The sequence below is a fragment of the Cucurbita moschata genome, unplaced genomic scaffold, assembly GCF_002738365.1.
Source record: "Cucurbita moschata cultivar Rifu unplaced genomic scaffold, Cmos_1.0 Cmo_Scf00008, whole genome shotgun sequence".
Lineage (NCBI taxonomy): Eukaryota > Viridiplantae > Streptophyta > Magnoliopsida > Cucurbitales > Cucurbitaceae > Cucurbita > Cucurbita moschata.
In genome coordinates this window covers 3,786,997-3,809,387 of record NW_019268524.1, presented here as the reverse complement: position 1 = coordinate 3,809,387, position 22,391 = coordinate 3,786,997, and the positions used below count along the sequence as shown (strand labels likewise).

At 31.8% G+C, this 22,391-nt stretch overlaps 3 protein-coding genes across 7 annotated transcripts; 1 reads left to right on the top strand and 2 right to left on the bottom strand.

Annotated features, from left to right (window-relative positions):
• The first annotated feature begins 5,096 nt into the window (after window positions 1-5,096).
• LOC111445813 (probable transcription factor KAN4) lies at window positions 5,097-9,888 on the top strand. Its single transcript, XM_023084325.1, has 5 exons — window positions 5,097-5,491; window positions 5,648-5,724; window positions 6,640-6,776; window positions 7,695-7,782; window positions 9,526-9,888. Exons 1-5 carry the CDS (start codon window positions 5,362-5,364, stop codon window positions 9,784-9,786), a joined length of 693 nt encoding a protein of 230 aa, XP_022940093.1. The 5' UTR covers window positions 5,097-5,361; the 3' UTR covers window positions 9,787-9,888.
• LOC111445812 (transmembrane protein 56-like) lies at window positions 8,818-17,278 on the bottom strand. 5 transcript variants are annotated; one of them, XM_023084324.1, is made up of 10 exons: window positions 16,970-17,278; window positions 14,487-14,706; window positions 14,203-14,291; window positions 13,984-14,119; window positions 13,030-13,104; window positions 12,777-12,898; window positions 12,548-12,623; window positions 12,359-12,418; window positions 10,451-10,623; window positions 8,818-8,895 (listed from the first exon to the last, which is right to left on the bottom strand). In XM_023084324.1, exons 2-9 carry the CDS (start codon window positions 14,598-14,600, stop codon window positions 10,495-10,497), a joined length of 801 nt encoding a protein of 266 aa, XP_022940092.1. In that variant the 5' UTR covers window positions 14,601-14,706; window positions 16,970-17,278; the 3' UTR covers window positions 8,818-8,895; window positions 10,451-10,494. The 5 variants fall into 5 exon arrangements, with proteins under 5 accessions (XP_022940092.1, XP_022940091.1, XP_022940089.1 ...); XM_023084323.1 differs by lacking the exon at window positions 8,818-8,895 and adding an exon at window positions 10,246-10,295; XM_023084321.1 differs by lacking the exon at window positions 8,818-8,895 and adding an exon at window positions 16,517-16,627 and having other exon boundaries at window positions 10,317-10,623.
• A 2,890-nt stretch (window positions 17,279-20,168) lies between these two features.
• On the bottom strand, window positions 20,169-20,780 carry LOC111446248. Its single transcript, XM_023084977.1, has one exon. The coding sequence runs from the start codon at window positions 20,778-20,780 to the stop codon at window positions 20,169-20,171; it is 612 nt and encodes a 203-aa protein (XP_022940745.1).
• Between the last annotated feature and the right edge of the window lie 1,611 nt (window positions 20,781-22,391).

Sequence of the window (22,391 nt, the reverse complement as noted above, 5' to 3'; positions counted from 1 at the left end):
AAAAATTAGATTTTCGAACCAAAAAATAATAAGGATAATGGTGTACTGCTTCAACCTAAACAGTGATATTGACTACTTAAATTATATCGGAGTCACCGTCAAAATATACTGAAATAAAAGTTTTTTTTTTTTTTTGACCTAATGTATATATTAAATTATTTTAAATGGAATTTGAAGATTTCAAATTTGTATACATTTCCACCTAATAAAAGTTATATTAAAAACTAATTTTTATTTCGTTTTTTATTCAATCATTAATTATATCGGTCCTTATAGTACTTAATTCGCACGTTTCAGGGCCACACACGTGCGAATAACAAACACGTGTCGTGGAATTGCCATGTTCCTGACATGGATAATTAATATCCAGCTCTCAAGTGCCATTTTCAGTTGTAACTGTGATTCATCTCATTGCCACGTGGCAACGTCCGTAATAAGTTGTCACTAATACAACACTGTTCTCTTTTTATTTGCCTCATTATAATTTTAAATTTCGTGTCGACTCATTTTGTGAGATTCTACGTTAGTTGGAGAGGAGACGTTGGTCCCTAAAAGGTAGATCGTGAGATCTTACATCAATTGAAGAGATGAACGAAATATTCTGGTGTAGAAACCTGTTTCTAATGGACACATTTTAAAACCTCGAATGAAACTTCAAAGAGGATAATATCGCCTAGCGTTGAACTTGAGCTTGAGCGGTTTTACAAGTATTTTACCTATTAAGCTATGTTTAGATCGATTTCGTTTTTTTATAGGTAAAAAATTACTAAGCACGAGACTAGATCATATTCAGATTTACTTATACACTCGCTCACGAATATATATATATATATATATATATATATATATATATATATATATTCTTGAGTTTGGTGAGAGGGTGGCATATTAATGGTATTTGTGGAGTAAACTTCTCAACAATAATTTACACTTATTAATATTCATTTATTTACTTGTAAGAATTGAATTGTCTTTTATTTAAATTACGTGTATGTTCAAAACTGATGAATTAATAATAATTTCTTTTAAAAAAAAATAGTCCACAAGGACCACTTCAACATAAATCCCTCGTAAATTTAATTTTTACGTTTTTCAAATTTAAGAAATTTTTAATTTTTAATATTATTTTAAATTTTTATATTTAAATATAAGCTACGAGTGAATAAGAGGTACATAAATAGACCAATATTATATTTTAATGGATTTTGAAAAATATGAAATTTTATTCAATTATTTTTTTTATTTATAAATTTTGGTTTGAATTCAAAATTTTTAACTTATTATTATTATTTATATTTATTATACTAAAAATGGAATTTTCTCGACATCCAAACACAGTCACAACGCCGCCTTTCTTTAAAAAAAAAACATTCTCAAAATCTCTCAATCATGAAGTGTGGACACAGAAAAAATCAAAGCCCACTTTCTCTCTCCTTCTCAATGGGTGAGAGAAATTAAATTTAAATTTTATTTTTGATTAAAAAATTAAACTTTTAAATTTTAATTCCGACACATGTTCCAATTAAATATAGTTCAACTAATTTATAGATATAAATTTTAAAAATTGAGGTTCGTTTGAAAGTTCTGAAATACGACGCAAATTGTTGTTTGTAAAATTCTCCCGAACCTAAATTCTATAGCTAACGAAAATTCAATCCAAGAAAGAAACTAAGTTGTCTTTCTTTTATTGACCTTCCCGGGCCAAGAAGAGGACGTGAATAGGTCCCATGCTCAGCTAAAATTAAAAGGAAAAAAAACCTATATTAAATAAAAAAAAGATATTTTGAAAATATATGAATTAAATTAAACAAAACCTAAAATTAAAAATGATAAAAATAGAAATCTATTTTATTTGGTAAAATTTGCATTATTTTTAAATATACATCTTAATAAAATTTAATTATATCCTTTTTCTTTGTTTTTTTTCTTTAAATATCTAATTGGTCGTTTGTAAAAAATAATAATAATTAGAATTAATAAACTAGCTGTTTATTTACTATAATACCTAATTTTTCTTCTTATTTAAGAAAATTCTATTTCATTTGGGGAATTTCTAGAAATAGTCCCAAACAACTTTTTTTTTCCTAAAATATTACCAAAATTGTTTTTTTTTTTTTTTTGACATTTTAACTATCACAAACATTTTTGGACACGAACATCTAATCATCACATAGCTTCTCTATTTCAGAAAAATAAGTTCAAATTTTAAATTTTAAAAATAAATTAATAACAACATACTAAACCGAATAAAATAATTGATATGAATGAACAAAGGCCACATCTGGTCTTGACAAAAATGTCATGATCTTTGAATGCCAAATTCGAATACTAAATTTTGATATGAATCACGGGCATAAGACGTTACAAGGAGCTGAATCGAGGTGGAAGTTCGTAGGCGTGTGGCACTCGAGTGTAATGCCTGAGTCAAAGAGGAATCCCAAATTTTGGTCTAAAACTTCGGTATAAGCCAGTTACGTAATTCAACAAATAAGAACGTAGATTAATCTCTATGCGAAAGCGAAATATTTATAATAGTTTAAAAAATATTTTGATATTATATTAAAAAATTAATATATTTATTTTATTTTTCAAAGTTAATTAATAAAATGTCCTAAAACCCTATAACACTAAATGAACCTACAAGTATCCAATTTGGAAGCTTTATCTATTTATTTAATCAATAAATTATGAGTTGAATTTCGTGGCATATTATTTAATTATTTATTTAATTGCTTGAAATTATAAAGTTTAAAATTAAGGTACGTGACAAAAATGAGCATTAAATATTATATTTGACCAAAATAATCATAATAATAAAAGAATATAAATTCATTATTGTCACATCCTCCATCCCCAATTTTGTCGTTTATCTAAAAACTTCCATGTTTGTGACAATAATTCAAACACACCATCACCATTTGTTTTTTTTTGTACACAAATTTCTATATTTATAATCTTTTTTCCATCTCATTATCTAAATATTTGTAATTTTTTTAAATTATTCATTTATAAAGACCAAGATTTAGATTACGATTCAGTACCCGATGATGCCGACATTTTCTTGCATCCCCGACATAGTCACGTTACTGATTTCTTATTTCTAAGAGTAAAGACTATCCCTACAGATCAATACGAGTCGTTCCAACATGTTTTACTTAGCTTTAAAGTTCTGAGCCTAAATATATTTTACTTCAAATTTAATTATTTAAATTAATATTTGTAACGTCAGGTTCGCGTCAAATCTTCAAATTCTCAGCTAAAATTTTAACGTCATACTCCAGAAAATTCTTTTTTTTTTTTTTTGTAGAAATTTTCTTAATTTCTAAATTTCGCTTTCTTTTAGTAAGAAATTTACGATTTCATCGATTGCGTGTAAGATAGAATCAAACTCGAGATAGAATTATAGACCCAAACAAAAATAAATTAATATCATTAATGAGAAATTAGTCAAATGATCATATCCACCAAAACAAGGTATATGATTTTAAAAATCGAAAAATTGAGACGGTTTTAAACGTCTCACTAAGGACATGTTTTCACACCTTTATAAGAAATGTTTCGTTTCCGGTTTTCACACCTTTACAAGGAATACTTCGTTTCTCTTCCCAACCGATATGAGATTCAATCATAAGAACTCCAAAATTAAACGTGTTTTATTTGGTGATGTCCCATATGTTTTTTTCTAAGAATCATGTGAATAAAGACAAAATATGTTGAAATTTATTGTATGGATCTTTTGAATAATGTTGACTTTTATAAGAGATGCACGAGAATATCGAGATCATTAGGTGTCGAATTCAAATTGTATCGACCCAATCATATATGAATTAAAAAATTTATTTGTGGAGTAGTTCACACTAAAAAATCAAACAATAAATAAATAAATAAATAGTAGAATGAGAGGTAAATTTTTCGAGAGGTTTGAAAATAGAGGAGAAGGAATAGGCGCAGTGTTGAATACGGCAGAACCAAGACGGAGAGGTGGGTCCACAAGTAGGCACCGTCTTCAATTACACACGTGACCAAATTTCATAGACAAAATAAATTAAAAATTAAAAATTAAAAAATTAAAAAAATTAAAAAATTTGATCACTTTGTTTGCATATTCCCCTTTCTTTTCGTTTACAACTTTGACTTCTAATTTCCCTCTTTTTGGTTTTTTTTTATTTTATATATATATATATATATATAATTGTCTGTATACAGATATTTTGAACCTCTAAATTTTGGTAAAAAATGCATGCTATAAACAATTAATTAATTAATTAATTAATTATATATATATATATGTGTGTGTCTTCATCGAGATGGTACGAGTTTATAATTATCACTTTTTAAAATTTTTCTGAACCATGATTTTCATATCTTTTTAATCAATCTCAATTAAATGTGATTTCATCTCATTCACGATGATGTCTGAGTGAATAAGAGGTACATGAATAAATCGAAATCGAAATCCAGATTTGGTATTTGATGGCCTCGACATTCTCCGGCATCCCGTGCAACATGGTCAAGTTACGTACTTCTCGCCTTTTAAGACTGAAGAGTATCTCTACTGACAAATACGAATTTTTCGAGCATTGTTTGTCCTCGCTCACATGCATCTTAGAAAAATTCGTAATAAATCACCTAACGTAGTTTCTATGATCGAACCACCAGGAAAAAAAAACGCTTTATTGGTATAGGTAGGGACTTTCAATTCTCTTAAGTCTTTCTTAGTTATCGTATCCTTAAGGGCGCTCTTATTCATATGTGATCTCAGTTCATTCATGTACCTTTTCTTTCCTCGAGTGTCACGTAAATTCACTCTTAAAAGTAGTTTAAGTGATAAACATATATTGCCTTTTATATATATTGAAAAATTGAAGGAATATAATATATATATATATATAGTCAAAACCTTTATTCTTACGCTTTTAAAATGTTGATTATCGGTTCCTAATACCTTTAGAAGTAACATAAAGAATTTTTATTTTTATTGTTAAAAAAAATGAGCCTTAAAAGTTAAAAGCACATATATTAAAAATAGAAGGAATTTATTAAAAAAATGAATTTGTGAGACCGAATATAAAAAGGGAAAAACATGAAAAGGAGGTTCACAAAAACTACGTGATTTCGTGTAAAAGTTTAGGGCGTTAGACTAGAGAGGATTTCGGTTTCTGGTTTCTGCAATTGCTGCTGCCCGCCGTTGATTCTGTTTGCTTTGCTTCCATTTTTCGGGAGCTCCAAGGACGAAATTGAAGCGAAATTCGATAGATCGATCGATTTTCGACCTTCGTCTTCCGTATGTTTCTTGTATGAGCCGATTTGATTTTCTTGTGGTTCATAATCGTCTTTCTTAGTTATTCGGTATAAGAGAAGATGAAATCCTGTTCATCGGAGAGAATAGGAGTTAGACAGTACAATAAATCGGAACTTCCGCGGCTGCGGTGGACGCCAGCGCTTCATCGGTACTTTGTTCAGACCGTCGAGGTCCTTGGTGGAAGAAATCGTAAGTTTTCGTGAAGCTTTTTTGTTCTTTTGTTTTTACTTCAATGGCGTTCTGGCTTGGAATCAGTAACTGTTTCAGAAAGTAGGAGAGAGAGTATGTGGAGCGCGTTCGTATTGGAATCTTGTTTGCCTTTTTCTGAAACCTGACTTGTTGCAGAAGCAACGCCGAAAAGAATACTGCAAATGATGGGAGTGAAAGGACTGAAGATTTCACACATAAAGAGCCACTTACAGGTACCTTTACTAAACACTAATCTCTTCATCGCTATCGTTTGATCGACTGATTTATTTTTGAAAATCAAATAACATTTCATTTTTCAATTTGAAAAAAAACTTCTCCGTTTTTACTTTTTATTTTTATGTACCGTTCGGTACAATCATTCTTGATTCAAAACTCCGACTGTGAAGTGATTCCAGATATATATGTGTGAACGACGAATTGAAGTCTTGTTTGATTATGCTGAGCTAATTTTTCATCGTTGTGTTTTGATTTACAATTTTGAATTTGTAATCTGTATAACTTGTTAGAATCTGCTGAAACTCATAAACCTACCACAAAACCATACGAAAAAACTAGGAATAAACACTTTTTTGTACTCGATCTATACAATCCAAACAAGTTTGTTGCGTAAATTTGAATATTCTAACTCCTAATTACACAGAAACTCAAATTTGGTAAAAATTAATGAGCCAAACATGATCTGTAATCAGAAGTTTTTTCACAACCGAAAAAGACAAATTATGAACAGAAATTAACAAGGAATTTGTTCAAATATTGGAATCAGGAGTGTGGATTCTCTCTCTCTCTCTCTCTAAACGTGAAAATGCATTAAGCCAAACAGATAAGATGATAAGAATACTAGTAGCTTTCGTAGGTAGGAGTGGGACATGGTTTCAATTAAAGAAGCCCTTTACAAATTAAAAAAAGAGTTAAGTTTAGGTTAGGTACATTCCACACAGCAGGAGAGAATAGTGGAGAGAAAAGTAGCATTTAGTTCAATTAAATATGAAATTAAGACAAAGAAATAGAACAATTATGAGTTCTTGCATGGCGACGCTACTCATTTTCAATCATTTGTTGCATTCTGAAAAATAACTTCTCATGATTTTATTTTTATTTTGTTGAATAATTATTTATGTTAATTTTAGATGTATAGGAGTATGAAATCAGAGCATGGCAGTAGCTGCGAGCATGTAATGATGAAACAAGCCATGGAGCAAACAAGAAGAACATTACATTCTTCTGATATCAAAATCTTCATGTCTTCAGTCTCCTCTTCAAGTGGGTATGTTCATCAATCTTCTTCACATTATCATGCCACCGTTATATCGTTTCTCATCAAATTAATGACGTTTTTCACTACAATATGAATTTGTGACAACCCTTATTTTAGTTTTTTTTTTTTTAAAAAAAATATTTATTTCATATCTTTTACATGCACAGCCTCGAAAGTATCTATAAATCTTTAGGAATGTCCTCGAATACAAAAATAAATTCAAAAGCATTATTTATTTAGAGACTGACAAAAAAATTAGTCAACATATTAAAGGGTAATCATTAACTTTCCATAAAACATTATTTCAAACTTTGCGTTTTAAAAAATTATTCAACAATATAGACAATTTTGGAACTAGAGATAAGGTTAGGTATTGGAATTCAAAGTTTCAAAATCTGAGGAGTTTTTTTTTTGTTTAACTTACAAAGTTTAAGAACTAGATCCCAGATGAATTTGATAATTTAGAGGTGAAAATAGGGTTTAAATTCTCTTTTTTTTTTTTGCAAGGGAGTGCACATTTTCATGTAGAGAAAATGCCTATGGGATTATATATTTCAAATGAAAACAGTGAGATTTATATAATGGTAGGTTGATTATGAAATGTTTAAAAGATCATTAAAAAACCTCATCCTGATGAGTATGCATAATTATGATTTCAACCCACATTTAAATTTATTCCATGTGATTTATTTTCGTTTCCATATCCACGAAACTAATTTTAGAAATAAGGTTTTGGAGCAATGGAAGATTTGAGTTCTAAACTTTTAATAAAATAAATAGAGTTACATTGCTTGAAAATTATATTCTTGATTCTGACATAAACTTAAATAAGAGTAAACTAATACAAATTATTAAGGGTTGAAGTTATTTATTATACTGATTTAGAATTCAGAAAGTTCTTAGATATATATTTCTAATATTTTGCAGGATATTAAGAGAAGAAGAAGAGTTCAATAGAAGCAATGGAAAGCACGACTCTTCGTCCAATATAGAGGACAGAATTATTTCTCAACAGGTAAATAACGCTTCAATCTTTTATTTTTTATGAGTATGATATTCAATTATTGCATTATAGAGTCTCCATCATTTGGTAACATTTTTTTTAAAAAAAATTCGAAAATATTCCTAATACATTAGCAATTTATTTGTTTTACAACTAACTTTGAAAACTATTTTAAAATCTTAACTAAATGTTAAAAACTAAAAAGTTTGTTATTTAATTTGCATTAATTTTTAGGGCGAGGAAATTTTCTTAAAACCTATTGTGGAACCATCCGAGGGATTTCAGTGAGTCCTAGAAATAAGATGATTACTGAAAGAATAATAAGGTCGTTATTTGAGTAAATAATTGTGAAAGGTCGTTATTTGAGTAAATAATTGTCATATATACAAGTTTTTTTTTTTTATTACCATTAATTAAATTCTTGATAAATTTAGTTTTTATTCACTTTCTTCCACTAATATTCACAGGGAAAAACTAATATTTTTCTTAATTTTCATTTATTTCTAAAGCAAGAAGCTGAGTTGGTTTTGGGTTTTATAGGGAACATCTTAGATAGATTTGTAGAATTAAATTTTCTGAGTTTCTCTGGCTTTCTCTTCACTTTTTTTTAAGTATGATTTTTTTTTCTTTTTTCTTTGAACACAAAATATGGCCATTTTCCGACCATTTTTATTCACTCCCACCGTCTAATTTCCATTTATCTTCTTCCATAAAGGAAACAGCCACTTTCCCGCTAGGTGAGAGTTATGGTGACAGTACTTTTCCATATATTAATTAAGAAATTTTAGATGTATTAGATAAAATAAAATATTAAATTTATGTCACTTTTTAAAATTCGAAAATTAAATGCACCACCTAAACCTTAAATTTGTTAAAATAACTAAGTAATTTGTAATTTAACTCAATATATATATATATATATATATTTTACATTAAAAAGGAACTCAATATTTGCTTTATATATGAGTCGAAAGACACTATCATATATGATCATATCTAATTTTAGGGTACATATTCCATTGTAAGAATTTTTCTTCTCATTGAATGTGCTTTTATTTCAAACCCATGCGTCATCATCCATCACCTTCTTCTCCCATGCCAATCTTTACTGGTTGTGTCTGTGTGCTGGATTACCGACGACGTTTGGAATCAAATCCAACTATTTGCCAGTACTTTATTTTATAACTTTATACAAAAAGTTCTAAATTATATTTCAAAGTTCTCTCTCTCTCTTTTTCTTTTTGGCACGTTGAAAGGAAAATATATACAACTCTGACTTGAACAAACTTTTTTCTCCAAAGGGTTTATTACTCTAAATATAGAAGAGATATACCTAAAAAAAAAAAAAGGAATATTTATTGATTTTGTTTGTTTGTTTGTTTGTTTGGTTGGGTATCCTGTTTTCCAAAAACAACAAACATACTCTTTGTCGTTTTTGTGTTTTCTATTTCTTAAAACCAGACGTGCCAAATAAATTTCTATAACAATTTCTGATTTCTACTTATTTATTTATTATTTTTAGGAAGTGGGAGGGAAAGAGAAAAAGTAAGAGAGAGCGAGGGAATTTTTAACCAAAATTCCAATTTCCAAATTTTGAGAAATTTTTGCTTGACAAGATGTTTTACCTACCTATTATTATTTATGATATACATCTAAACCTAAGTTCGGACAAATAAAACCAACAAAATTTTAAGATGAAGATAGAAATAATGAAAAATTAGAATTAACCAACATTTGGAAATTCGTTAATTGCAGGATTCAGATTCAAGTTTGGAAAGCAGAATGTCAGAAGAGGTGGAATGCATTGGTGGGTCAATGTTAGAGGACCAAACTTGTGAACTTTCACTATCCCTCAAACCCACTCATCATTCCCCTATCACACAACAAATTCTAGAGAGACAATTACAACTATGCCCCACCATACCTCATCATCAACATCCCAACACCTCTCCTAATTTTGTACGACTCGATGAATTCCCTCATCCTCACCGTATCAATTTGGACCTAACCATATGAACAAAATCTTCATCCTTCATAGCTTTTAGGTATTTTATTAAACCTTTTTTTTTGTGGATTATATGTAATCTATTGTTTCTTTGTTATGTTCATTAAAAAAAAGATACGCTATTTCTAGTTCAGATAAATATATATTAGACAAACTTTTTATTTTCTCTACGAATTTAAACCAACTTGTGTGAATCTCTCGACGATTTTCACGAAATAACTACCTACTTTACTACATTTGGTCGTCTAGGCAACCCTCATAATAATATTAAGGATCAGTAGACCAACACATGATGCTCGATTGTGGCTACTTTAAACCAACTTGTGTGCATCTCTCGACTATTTTCTAGAAATAACTACCTAAATTTAATGCATTTGGTTGTCAAAGCAACTCTCATAATATTAAAGATCATTAGCTCGATTGACTCTACATGAAGAAACAAGCTCTAAAAGGATGTGTTATTAAGTGGCGAATGGCATGAGAGCATTGCATTGATTTCAAAACATTCTTCCCTACATATCTACAAGAAACAATCATATAATTATGCATCAAATTATACCTTTTTTTTTTTTCAATTTATTTTGCCTTCTAAATGCTATCTATTTATGTACTTGTTTAACATGAAATTGTACAACTTCAACATGTACAAGAAAGAGACCTTTTTTTTTTCAGTACCTTTTACTGGGTGGCCTAAATAGCAGGCAGGTGTGTTATTCCGTTCATTGTCTCTTTGCTAATGTCTTTTTCAATCCTCTGAAGATTTTCGCAAACCACATCAAGTTCATCACTGATAATACCAATGGAACCACAAACACCAAAAGTTGACCAAAAGCGTGCATCTGGAGAACCTGTAAAGTTCAGAAGACGAGTTTTTAATTCATTTTCTCAAGCAATTAAGACACGAATCCGTTTGCAGGCTGTTACTGATGAGAATCGATTCATTGAAAAAAAAAAAAAAAAAAACTATAAATGTAACACACAAATAATGTTTCTAATCACTCACAATATTTTGACCACTTTATCTAAATCATAAGGAGTTTTGAATGGAGATATTCAACTAATCTGTCTCCGGGAAAAATCAAACAATCCGATCCAAACCATAAAAATTAGATAGAATTAATTGAATTTTCCATTAAATTTTTCTAACAATCAAAATTTCGAATCAGTTTAAGAAGTAAAAGATAAATATTGTGAAATAAACCAAAGTAAAAGAAGGATTGCATGTTCCATGAAATAAACCAACCAGCATCCACATTCCATTCCTATCTTTCATATTTTTCTCATCATATTTCTCTCTCACCACCTACTTATTCACTCCAGATCACTCTACCAATGTCGATTTCGGTCCAACATGCTCGCCCTTGCTAATGCAGAAAATTTTATTTTAAAAGAAACCAAGCCAAATATCTCTCACCCTCTAGTGCTCGTCTCTCTCCCTAGTTGAGAGATTTGGTCGAAAAATTTTTAAACTCCTCATTCATCTTTCTAGCTTCACTGGGCTCAATCATCCCCGACTTAACAACCCGAAGACCCAACCATCTCGTGTTGGGTATTTGGGAATCGAAGTAAAGTTATTGGAGTAAGTGAACCCCAAGTTTTGGGACTCGAATTATCTCTTTACCTCAATCTGGTGTTGTCTGTCTAGTATCTTTTGTATTTTGTACCAATATCGAGACACCTTTTTGCTACCCTTTCGGCAGGTGGAATATCACATCCCTTCCCTTTTTATGACCCTTTCTCAATTAGTCAATAGTTTCTTACAGAATATATATATATATACGGACTAATTATTATAAGTTTTAACATTAAATTATTAAATAAATAACAATATAAAATTAAATGTAATCATCAGACACCGTAGGGAGGCTCTGATTTAAATGGCAGCTATGATCCATAATTATTCTCCTAAAACACAAGATTGATCTCACAGGTTAAAGCACTTGAAAAGGGGACCCCAAAGAGAGAGATCGATGCTAAAATACTTCATATCGCAAAAATCAATACCATAATTCATAAGTCAGGGTTGGTAAATTTAGACAATGATTCGGGAAGAGAAACCCCAAAATTTTCTGAAATAAGGAGGCAACAAAACTTTCTCCAAGTCTCTAAATGTGGAATGTGAATTTAAACTTCCAACGTCAATGAAAGAAATAAATGTTTTTAACGGTTGAATTATACTCACGTTGGTAAATATTTTTCTTATTTTTTGCAATTATTTGCAATTATAGTACGAGCTCTCAGTAATTGGAGAAGTTTTTTTTATAACTTCATCTAGATGGTGTTCTCTTTCTTTTTGCTTTATTTATTTCTTCTCAAAAAAATCATAGCATCAAAAATATTTCCTAGAAAAAAAACTAAACAAGCAAATAAATATTATATATGTGCCACATGTTTCATTTGGTGCATGCAGTCCGACGAGTATGTACTTTCAAACAATTATATATTTGTAATTCGATTCCCAAATGATCATATGAGCAGTAACAGATTGCAGATGCTTTGCCAATCAATGTCCAAACAGTAGTGTACTTCAATAAATAATTGACTGAATATTATCAAGCTAAGAAAAGTATGATTGATGAGTACCTGATTCAAGTGCAAGTAGACATGGTAAAACATGTACATGAACAGTAGAATTCTGGCAACCTGAAAAGAAAATATTGGCTAACCGCTTACGTATGAAATACATGGGGTTAAATTGCTCTGTTCGCTACTCTCCATGGTCATGGAACAGACTTCAAAAGAAATGTATAATAATCAGATATTTTGACTCACCAGCCAAGCGAAGAATATTACAACCCCATTTATGAGGTATGCCTTTGACTTCTTCATTCCAGCTGTGTCAAGGTACCTACGCAAAGTTGGAAAAAAAAAAAAAACTTTTCTGAGGAAACGCTATATATGACACAGAGATACATCCAGTCCCTTGACAAACAGAAACGAACAAATTCTGAAGTCAAGATCAAATCCTATTTCACTTGATAATTTATTAATAGCAAATCACCATCTCAAATTGATCCCAGGAGTTGTCGTCTCAGAGATGAGAACCATGAAGGTGTAAAGTTGCCCCTCACCCGTCAACATAGCATAGGCCACAGCTACGAGAGAAAGAAGATGATGTATCACCTGGAAAACACAACATTATCACCTTCCATGAATAACAAATTTCCCAGACTCTCTCTTTCCCCTAAAGAACACAAAATAATATGACAGGAATATAAAACAATCGGCAATATTTAAAGGGAGAATGCACTTACATACTCCATTCCACCAAGGGAAGGATAAAACCAAGAGATCATCCCAAGATCAGTTATGAAGTAACCAACAGAAACCTGCAGAAGCGTCATCAAAGTTATAACTCTGCCTTGAGTTCAACAATTACATTGACTTTTGAAATAGAAGTTCGTGTATTATCCACTAAGCTATGTTCTGATTGGCAAAATTTTAAGTCAATTCTGGATATAATGGTTGGTGTTGCAGGTTGCTGGTTGCAACTAAAACATGAAGAGCTTAAGTTTAAAAAGGTGGACATGAGAAACAGAAGGAAGATAGATAGAGATCGTCCAATACAGAAAAGGCAGTTCAAGTTGGCCACTCCCCTCACTCTACCTCCCTCCTCCAAAAGATAATAAAACAACTAAAAATCCAGAGTCATAAGAGCAACTGTTGGAGAAAAGTCAGCTTAGATATGCTATTTTATCGAAACATCTCCAAAAAAATCAACATAGATTTTCAGACTGCTTGAAAACACAGCGGTTTAAATATTTTCAATCAAGAGTATTATTTATGAACATGCAACATTAGAGAACACAACTCTCTGTCTCGCTCCCAACACTCCATTCACTACTTCCAGCATAAATAAAGCTTAAAACCACTTTTGTCTTCTACATGAGAAACTAGGGATTATTATGACCGATGATTTGATCGGCTAGTGCCAACAATCTCTATCATCTGCTCCAATAACTTCTGCAAAACACTAATCTCAAATGTACACATTTCCTTTCCATCCTCATCCGTAGGACCTGATCAGGACATTTTTTTCAAGAGTTAGCGCTAGCCCCTGAAACTCTTAACCTTTCATCTTTATTGTTATCACAACATGGTTTTTAAGCTGGACAAAGCCGAGGCACTTCTTAACATCTACAACATATCACAAAGTTTCCCACACTATGGTAATAACCTACTCATATATATGCAGAGATTGCACTTACTCCCAGGCAAAATGTCGATATTGTCGAACTACGAAAGGTAATAAAGCCAAAATATCGGTCCGAATAGAGATCAGACAAAAACACCATGTACAATGATGCTGCTGTGATGAAAATAGCATGGAGGGTTGACATTGCCCTGTAAAAACAGCAAGTACTCATAAAAAAAATATTGCAAGGAAAAATAAATAAATATATGCAAGCAAGGGAAAGATCATTTACCGGTTGTTCCACTCCATTCGCTGAATCCTGGAAAGGTTAGAGTAACTCTTGAAGTAAACACCGCTGATCAAATCAGTCAGATCATAGACCTGGAAACCAAGGGTTGATTTACAAATGACCAGCAAAAAAAGATAAAAGGCATGCAAAATCACACAAGAAGAGAAACTAATTGCTAGCATATTATCAACCTTTTAACATCATGATGATTGAACAGAAGATTAACTCGCATGCAAAGTACCCACACTGAATAAGATAAAAAAGAGCCACAGATGACGGGAAGGTACCAATTTGCTAGCAAGTATGCCTGCAGGAATGGAAATGTATGGTACAACAGGATCTGATAGTACAAGATACTTAAGTAGTTGCTCGGCCTGGCTTTGATATGACTTCAGTGACATGATTGCTTGTTTCAATCTGGGGTTACAGCATGCCACGTTTTCAAAAAGAAATAGCAAGAGGCCCAATTCCTCCAAATTATTTAACTTCTTCTCTACCTCTTTATAACTGTCTTCAAAATAATAGGTCAGCAACTTAACCAACTTAAATGAAGAATACTAGAGAACATGGGAGAGTTAAAAACAAGTAACTAAGCAAGATCAGTGCAACAAGTCAATGATCTGAGTGGAAACAAAAAGGGCACATCATATTATCATCATCTGCTATTCGACTACTTCCCATTTTAGTTTTATTCTATGTAATATCCTGCAGGAGTGCAAAGAGAATTCACAATTTATCTATATATTTTTCCTTAAAAAATGCTGATGGCAATAATTCAAATAACAAGAGCGTTATTCACATTCACCATCTATAAAGGTCAACCCAAAACACTAGGAGAAACTAGAAAGCATTAAGCAGAGAGTACAAATAAAAATTTGCTTTTAAATGGATGGCTAGACTGTTGTGGCAGTGTGCTCTAAAATCCTAGTTATGGAATTGTGGTTGGAGAGGTACTATAGGCTTATCAAATTTAAGGCCTCCTAGTGAAGCTTTACTTCTGTAATTAATAACTAGTAATTCCCCCCTTTTCCATGAGTGGGGGGAATGGAGTGGTTCTACCATTCAAAACTCATCTAGGTAGAATTCTTTTCCTTCCACTGCCAACCGGAAGAACTTTTTTCAAACCATGGAATTTTACTTGGGTTAATGTCTCATCTCTCATAATAATTTTATGCTATCTAATGAAAAGTTTCTGTTTCCTACTAACTTGAGGGAGGGAAAGAGAGAGTGCTCAGCAGGGGTGGCCATATTTTTGGGGATAGCATGTGAGATTTTTATTTGTATTGTGTTAATATGCAAAAGGAAGCAGACAGAAGATAAATCATTAGTCATTACAAAGTACTGGCCTACAGGCCTGTTTCAATAAAATACTACATAATTGATAATTCACAAACTAATCAGCTCGGTCAACATTGGAGAACAACAACATTTGATGATTTTATTCCTAGTTTTTACTGGTAGAAATTGGGAATACACTTAAATGTTACGATTATTAGGTCCATTGCTCAGCTATCCACCTTCCAGATGCACATAAAAAGTTACTTAGATTAAATACCTAGGACGTGCTGTTAGTGACAAACTGAAACAATATTGCATGTTGCTAAGATTGCTAATAACATATCACAATCTTTGAGACAAAATCTCTAAATGTACAAGTACAGCCAAGCTTCTAAAATCTCTTAGTCACTGGCTGATCATACAAAAAGCACCTCCTCAACCAACATAAGCAAACAATCCAATAAAGTTCTACAAGAATGATAGTACATAACAACCTCAACCAAGAAATTGAAGGATAAAAACTACCAACACAATTATAGTGAATTGGCCAAAAGTCTCAAGGTATGTAAAATTCACATTTACACTTATCACAAAAATTGAAATACAAAGAAGATCGTCCTCCAAAGACACCAAAAACAACCAGCAAGTTTCACAATGGAAGTCTAATATAAATTCCTAATACAGAAAAAAAAAAAAAAAACAATCAATCACACTGGAAAACATCAATTCATTAATTTTAAAAAACAAAAACAAAAGAAACACGGATTAAGCATGAAAGATAAAGTTCTACACGACAAAGGAACTGAAAGATAAAACTAACCTAGCACAAGCCGAGAACTAACTTCAGAGTAGCGCAGTATGTAAAATTCACACTACACTAATACAAAAATCAAATCGCGAAGAATCATCCAACAACATGAACAGCAATAAGCAAGTTTCACAAATGCAGACCAACATCAATTTCTAATCCATCAACAAATGCAATCACGCTGAAAGAAGAAAGAAATAAACGTGTAGAATTCAAATTTACACCAATCACCGAAATCCAAACACGAAGATGATCGTCCAAAAACATCAGCAAGAATCAGCAAGTTTCATAAATGCAGTCCAACATCAATTTCCAACGCAGCAATAAAAGAAACCAATCACACTGAAAAAAGAAAGAAATAACAAGTAGAATTCAAATTCACACTCATCAAGACCATCGAAACACGAAGAAGATTGTCCAAAGCATCAACAGCAAACAGCAAGTTTCACAACGGCAGTCCAAACACCAATTACTCAATCCTAACGCAGCAACAAAAGCAATCAACCAAACTAAATGAAAAAAAAAAAAAAAACAAAAACACGGATTAAGCACAAAACAACTCAATTAAAAACACAAATAAAATAATAATAATAACAGAGAAATGCGCGTTCGAACAGAACATCAACCAAAACAAATCGATAACCAAAAATCATCAAAGAGATCACCGGAACCAGAAAAACTCACCGGAAAATCGCCAGAAAACGCCGCGACGCGCAGAGAAAACTTGTCAACCAATCACGACTGCGTAGATAGAGGAAAAAGTAGTAGAATCGTGGAAAATGAAAATCAAAATGAGGAAGAAATAAGAGAACGAATTGATGAGAGGACTATAGAAATATGAAAATTTCTGTTAGATATGGAAGAAGGAGAGAGAGAAGGATTTGGGTGAGGTGAGGTGAGGTGATTGGGCCCAAAGCAACGCACAAAACAATACGAAGTTTCAGTCTCTTCCTTTCTTGCGCTACGCTGCGCTCGTTGGCGTTAACCACCACGGTACGAAGATTCCAGAGAAGCCCTCTTATATACCATCCACGCAATGCCTCCATATACATCATTAATAATATAAATAATACCTGTCAAATACCACTCCATTAAAACAAAAACAACCCTAAATTAATAAATAAATAAAATAATCCTAAACTTTCCCTTTTTATTTTAAAAATTAAAAAATATTTTAGCCCAACCCTTTTAATTTTAAAATTACCTTGTTTCAAAAATAAAAAAAAATTTAAAAAATTATTAATAACATTAAAAAAAATTAAAAACTTCAAAAACACCATCCATTTAAATTTTTTTTAAAAAAAGTAAAATTAATTAAATAATAATAATAATTATTATTATTATTATTATTTTATTTTAGAGATGAAACTATTCCGTCTGTTACAATTTTTAATTTTTTATTTATAAATATTACCCTTAAAATTTTATGAGTATTTTTTAAATATAGTACGGATCTTTTTAATTTTTAAAAAGTATTAAACTTTAGAGGATAAATTTTTTTTATTATTAATTTAGCTTTAAAAATGTATTTCTCCAATAAATAAATAAATAATGATATTTTCTATTATGCTCGGTTGTTAAGGTTATAAAAGTTAGTATTTTGCCTCTTTAGTTTAATAAAACTTACCGTTAAAAATTACGAACAAGTGATAATTAGTTGTCTATGTGAATGACGTTACTTATTGTATTTATATAATCGTGTAGCTAGGTAAAAAATTAATGCAGTTTGGTAACTTGTTTTTTATGCAATCAACTAATCACTTGAATAATTACGATGGTAATGACTATAGATGTCTGCTGGCAGTTTAGCTCAAGCATAGAAATTTATCCTCACTTCCAACTTCTTTTACATGCTTTCGTCTTAGATAGGTTTTTACTATTTTATATTGGGTCAATACGAAGATGTATGACCGTTTACCAAAATCGTGTCTACACTTGCAAGGGCTAAAATGCCCCAAAATGTACTCTAAAGGGATATAACTAGTTGTCAACTTCTCCCTACCCGATAGTTATATGCTGTAAGCCGTTGTTGTCGTCTTTTTGTTTACATCACATATAACACCAATTTCAATCTCTCGAATCTTGCTTTTAATACTCTCTTTCGAAATCTCTCTGCTCTCGTTTTCTAAAACTTTTTTCTTGAACCAGAGCCAAAGGCTCGAGCATATGTCGCTTGACCATAGGCGATGCGAGAATAAATTGGCTTAACTCATATCTTGCTAGTGAGTGCCGCAACCATCGCAAGTCTGTCCGAGACCGAACAAATTATTAATAATTTGAGTTTGGTATACAAATAAATTTAAATTAAATAAATGGAAATGCTAGAAACGTGCAAAAGTTTGAAAATGTAAATGTGAAGGTTGGGGTGTGAAATAATAAATTATTTCATCCCCACCCCCATACAATAAATATGATAAATATTTAATATTTAAAAATGATTTTTTTAGGTACCCACAATAATTTTGTCACCCCTACTTTCGCTAATAATGAGACTTTATTAGCTGGTCTTATAAAATTTGGCTACTAAAATAATATATTTGTTTGGGACCATTTTTTTAATAAAATAATTAGATTCTCTCTTTTTCATTTTTTTTATTTAAAAAATATTTTACTTAGTGTTTAAGAAAATATTTGAAATAAAATAAATAATTTAACTTTGTTATTTTTTTTAATTCAATCCTTACAGAATCGGAAGATCTTTTAAACTTGTAATTAGTGTCTTATACATGACTAGTGGTTTTGTGGTAGAAAATTGTGAGATCAAACATCAGTCGGGGAGTGTTGGATGAAAGTCCCACGTCTGATAATTTAGGGAATGATCATGAGTTTATAATCAAGGAATAGTCTTTTCATTGGGATGAGGTATTTTGGGAAGCCTAAAGCAACGCCAGGAGAGTTTGTGCTCAAAGTGGACAATATCATATACCATTGTGGAGAGTCGTGTTCATCTAACATGGTATCGGTGCCCTACACTTAACCATGTAAATAGGATCCTCAAATATCGAACAAATGGCTCCAAAAGAAAATGAGTCGAGCCTCGATTAAGGAGAGGGGTTGGATGAAAGTCCCATCATGTCTCCATTGGAATGAGGCATTTTTGGACAATATCAAAGCAAAACCACGAGAACTTTATGCTCAAAATAAACAATATCATACCATCGTGGAGAGTCGTGTTCATCTTTCAAAGGTGGAATTAATTGGATTAACCCAATGACCAGACTCGAGTTCTCAATTATCATTGATTACATAGTATAAATTAATCGATTACCAAATTACATAGAATACCCCTAAACGATGGGCCCAAACATAGCTGAAATTAATGGCAATGAGTCGGGGACTATGATGTCATTTGAGCTTAGCCACAGGCGGCGGGGAAAGAGACAGAAAAACGCGTAACGGATAAAAGAAAGAAAACAGATGTCGGGCCAAAAATACATTCCACCTTCGCGAGAGTGGGATAAAGTTGTATACTCGCTTAAGAACCGTTTCAGAACGTCAGATGTCTACCGATTAAGAAAGCAACGGTGGAGATGAAAATGTTCTTCCAATTGGAGAGTGAATATATTTTATTATAAATGGATTTGGATTTTGGGTGTCACTTTCCCCAATACATACCCATTTGGTTCAATTAAAAGCTTATATTTATTTGGATTTTTTAAAAAAAGTTTTATATTTATTTATTTATTTTTTCCAAAATTTAATAAAATATTTTAATTTTGTTCGGAAAATATATATTTAGCGCCTAAAATTTAAAAAATATTCCTATAAAAAGATTTATTAAATGAAAATAATTATAATTTAAACAATTTTGTTAAAACTAAAATTAAATAAAATCCAAATTAAAGACATATGTATATATATTGAGTCAGTAATTTACAGCGCTTCATCTCTCCGCCGCCGCCGACGGAGCAATGAAAGAACCACCGTTAGATACAATGAAATCGATCACAGTAGAAACAATCTCATCGAAACTAACCGGCGCGGTGGTGTCAACCACCAGCCTCGGAACATCTCCGACGTCGAATTCCGTACATCCGCCGTAACTTTCCAAGAGCATCTCAATTTCTCGCCACGTGGACGGCTTGTGCCAATTCGTCCGATCATCGGCGCCGCGACTCTCAAGCCTCCGCCTCCACTCCGCCGGATCAGATGGCTTACACTCGACGATGAGAAGCCGCACGCCGGCGGTGGAAGCGACGTCGGTAAGATGGCAAAAGTGAGATCGACGGGAGAGAGGCGTGTCGACGATGACGCTGAGGCCGAGGCGAAGCTGCGTCGAGGCGAGACGGTAAACGACGTCGTAGGAGAGGTCGTTGACGAGGGCGGCGGTTGATGCGGCGGCGAGAGCGGCGGCGCAGTCCTTGACGTCGTCTTTGTCAATTAGGGGGATTTTGAGGAGGGAGGCTAGGGTTTGGGCCAGAGTGCTTTTGCCGGTGCCTGGATGGCCTTTCATCGCTATTAGCATTTTCGTTCTATCTTCAATTTCTTCTGTCATTTTTTTCCATTTGATTTAATTTCTAACCTTTTTATTTTATTTTATTTTTTATTTTATTTATTTATTTTATGTGGACGATGATGATTTTTCAACAGCCTTTTGAAGATATTTAATCGAGCTTGATTTTTTTATGGGTCAAATTACGAGATTAATTTATTTCATCCCTCGCCGATAATTTCATTACCCTCACGAGCAAGATCACGTCCCTCATTACGAGCTTGTACACATGCTTTTAGAGCTACTCGGTTAGCTACGACACCTGGTGCATTACCCCAAGGGTCCCCAAAGTTTCTCCACTGAATTGTCCGTTTATCTTAAACTTTATTATTAATAAATTTTTAAACTTTCAAATTTATGTCTAATAAATTTGTAAACTTTGAAAATGTTTAATAATTCTCGACACCTATAATTTTTTAAGAATTTATTAAATTATTATATATAAAAATTAAAATTTATATCTAATTTTTTATCCAAGTTTTAAAAAATGTTAAATGAATTCTAGTTATGTTTGTTTAAGACCTCTAATGCTCTTTTTATTGGTTTCTTATTAGGTAGCCATTTATTATTTTATTATTATAATTTATGTGTACGACATTTAGTCATGATGTGCACACTTGTGAGATACAATTTACCTCAAAATATATTATAAGGAGATACGACTAGTTGTCAATTTTTCTTAGCTATATGTAATGTCGTTGTTGTTGCTTTGTAGCGTCGCTTTCTTAAATTGCTCTCCAAATTTTTATTTGCCTATATTTTCTATAACTGTATTCCAAATGCAGGGTCGGAGATTTGAGCAGTACACTGTCGAGGCTCACAATGACCCAAGTTTTAGTTGATTAATTTACTCGTGGGTAAGAATAAGTACCACACGATTATATTTTGAATACTAATAGAGTGCCGTTGGGACAATGAACACGTGAAGACATAACGTCCAAGAATAGTTAGGAGTTACTTAGAGTCCGAGATAAGTCCAAAATAGAATATAATCTCACATCAGTTACTTTTTCATACCATATCAAGTAGAATATTACCATCAAAATCCTATCTAGGTCCAATTTTCTTTATTTATATTTGAAACAACAATTAAAAAAAAGAAGTAATATTTACCATTTTTCTCGGGTAAAAAAGTAAAAAAAAAAAAAAAAGGTTAAAAATCACTTTTCGTGAACTTTCACGGGATAACAATTTAGTCTCTAATTTTTTCTATTCGTAACAATTTAGTCCTTGTAGATGTTATCTGAATTGTCGATTGATAACTATTACTATAGACAAACTCCAGAAGACGTAGGTGCTCATTCCAACTTCCCGCAAAATCTACTACACATGCCCTTAGCTAAGTCTTTCAGTTTGGCTGCCTATCTAAAGGTCGAAAGTGTCTGGAGAATCTTTAAGTACCCGGTTCATCAAGTCCATGAAGGCTGCAAAAGCGTTGGTCTGACTAAATAACATAACTATAAACTCGAGGTTGTCGTAACGACTCTTAAATGTAGTTTTTTTGGTATGTCTCTGTACTCTCATTCTTGTAATAGTTTGAAAAATCTTTAAATACCCAATTCATCGAGTTCATGAAGGATGCAAAAGTATTGGTCATACTAAATGATATGATTT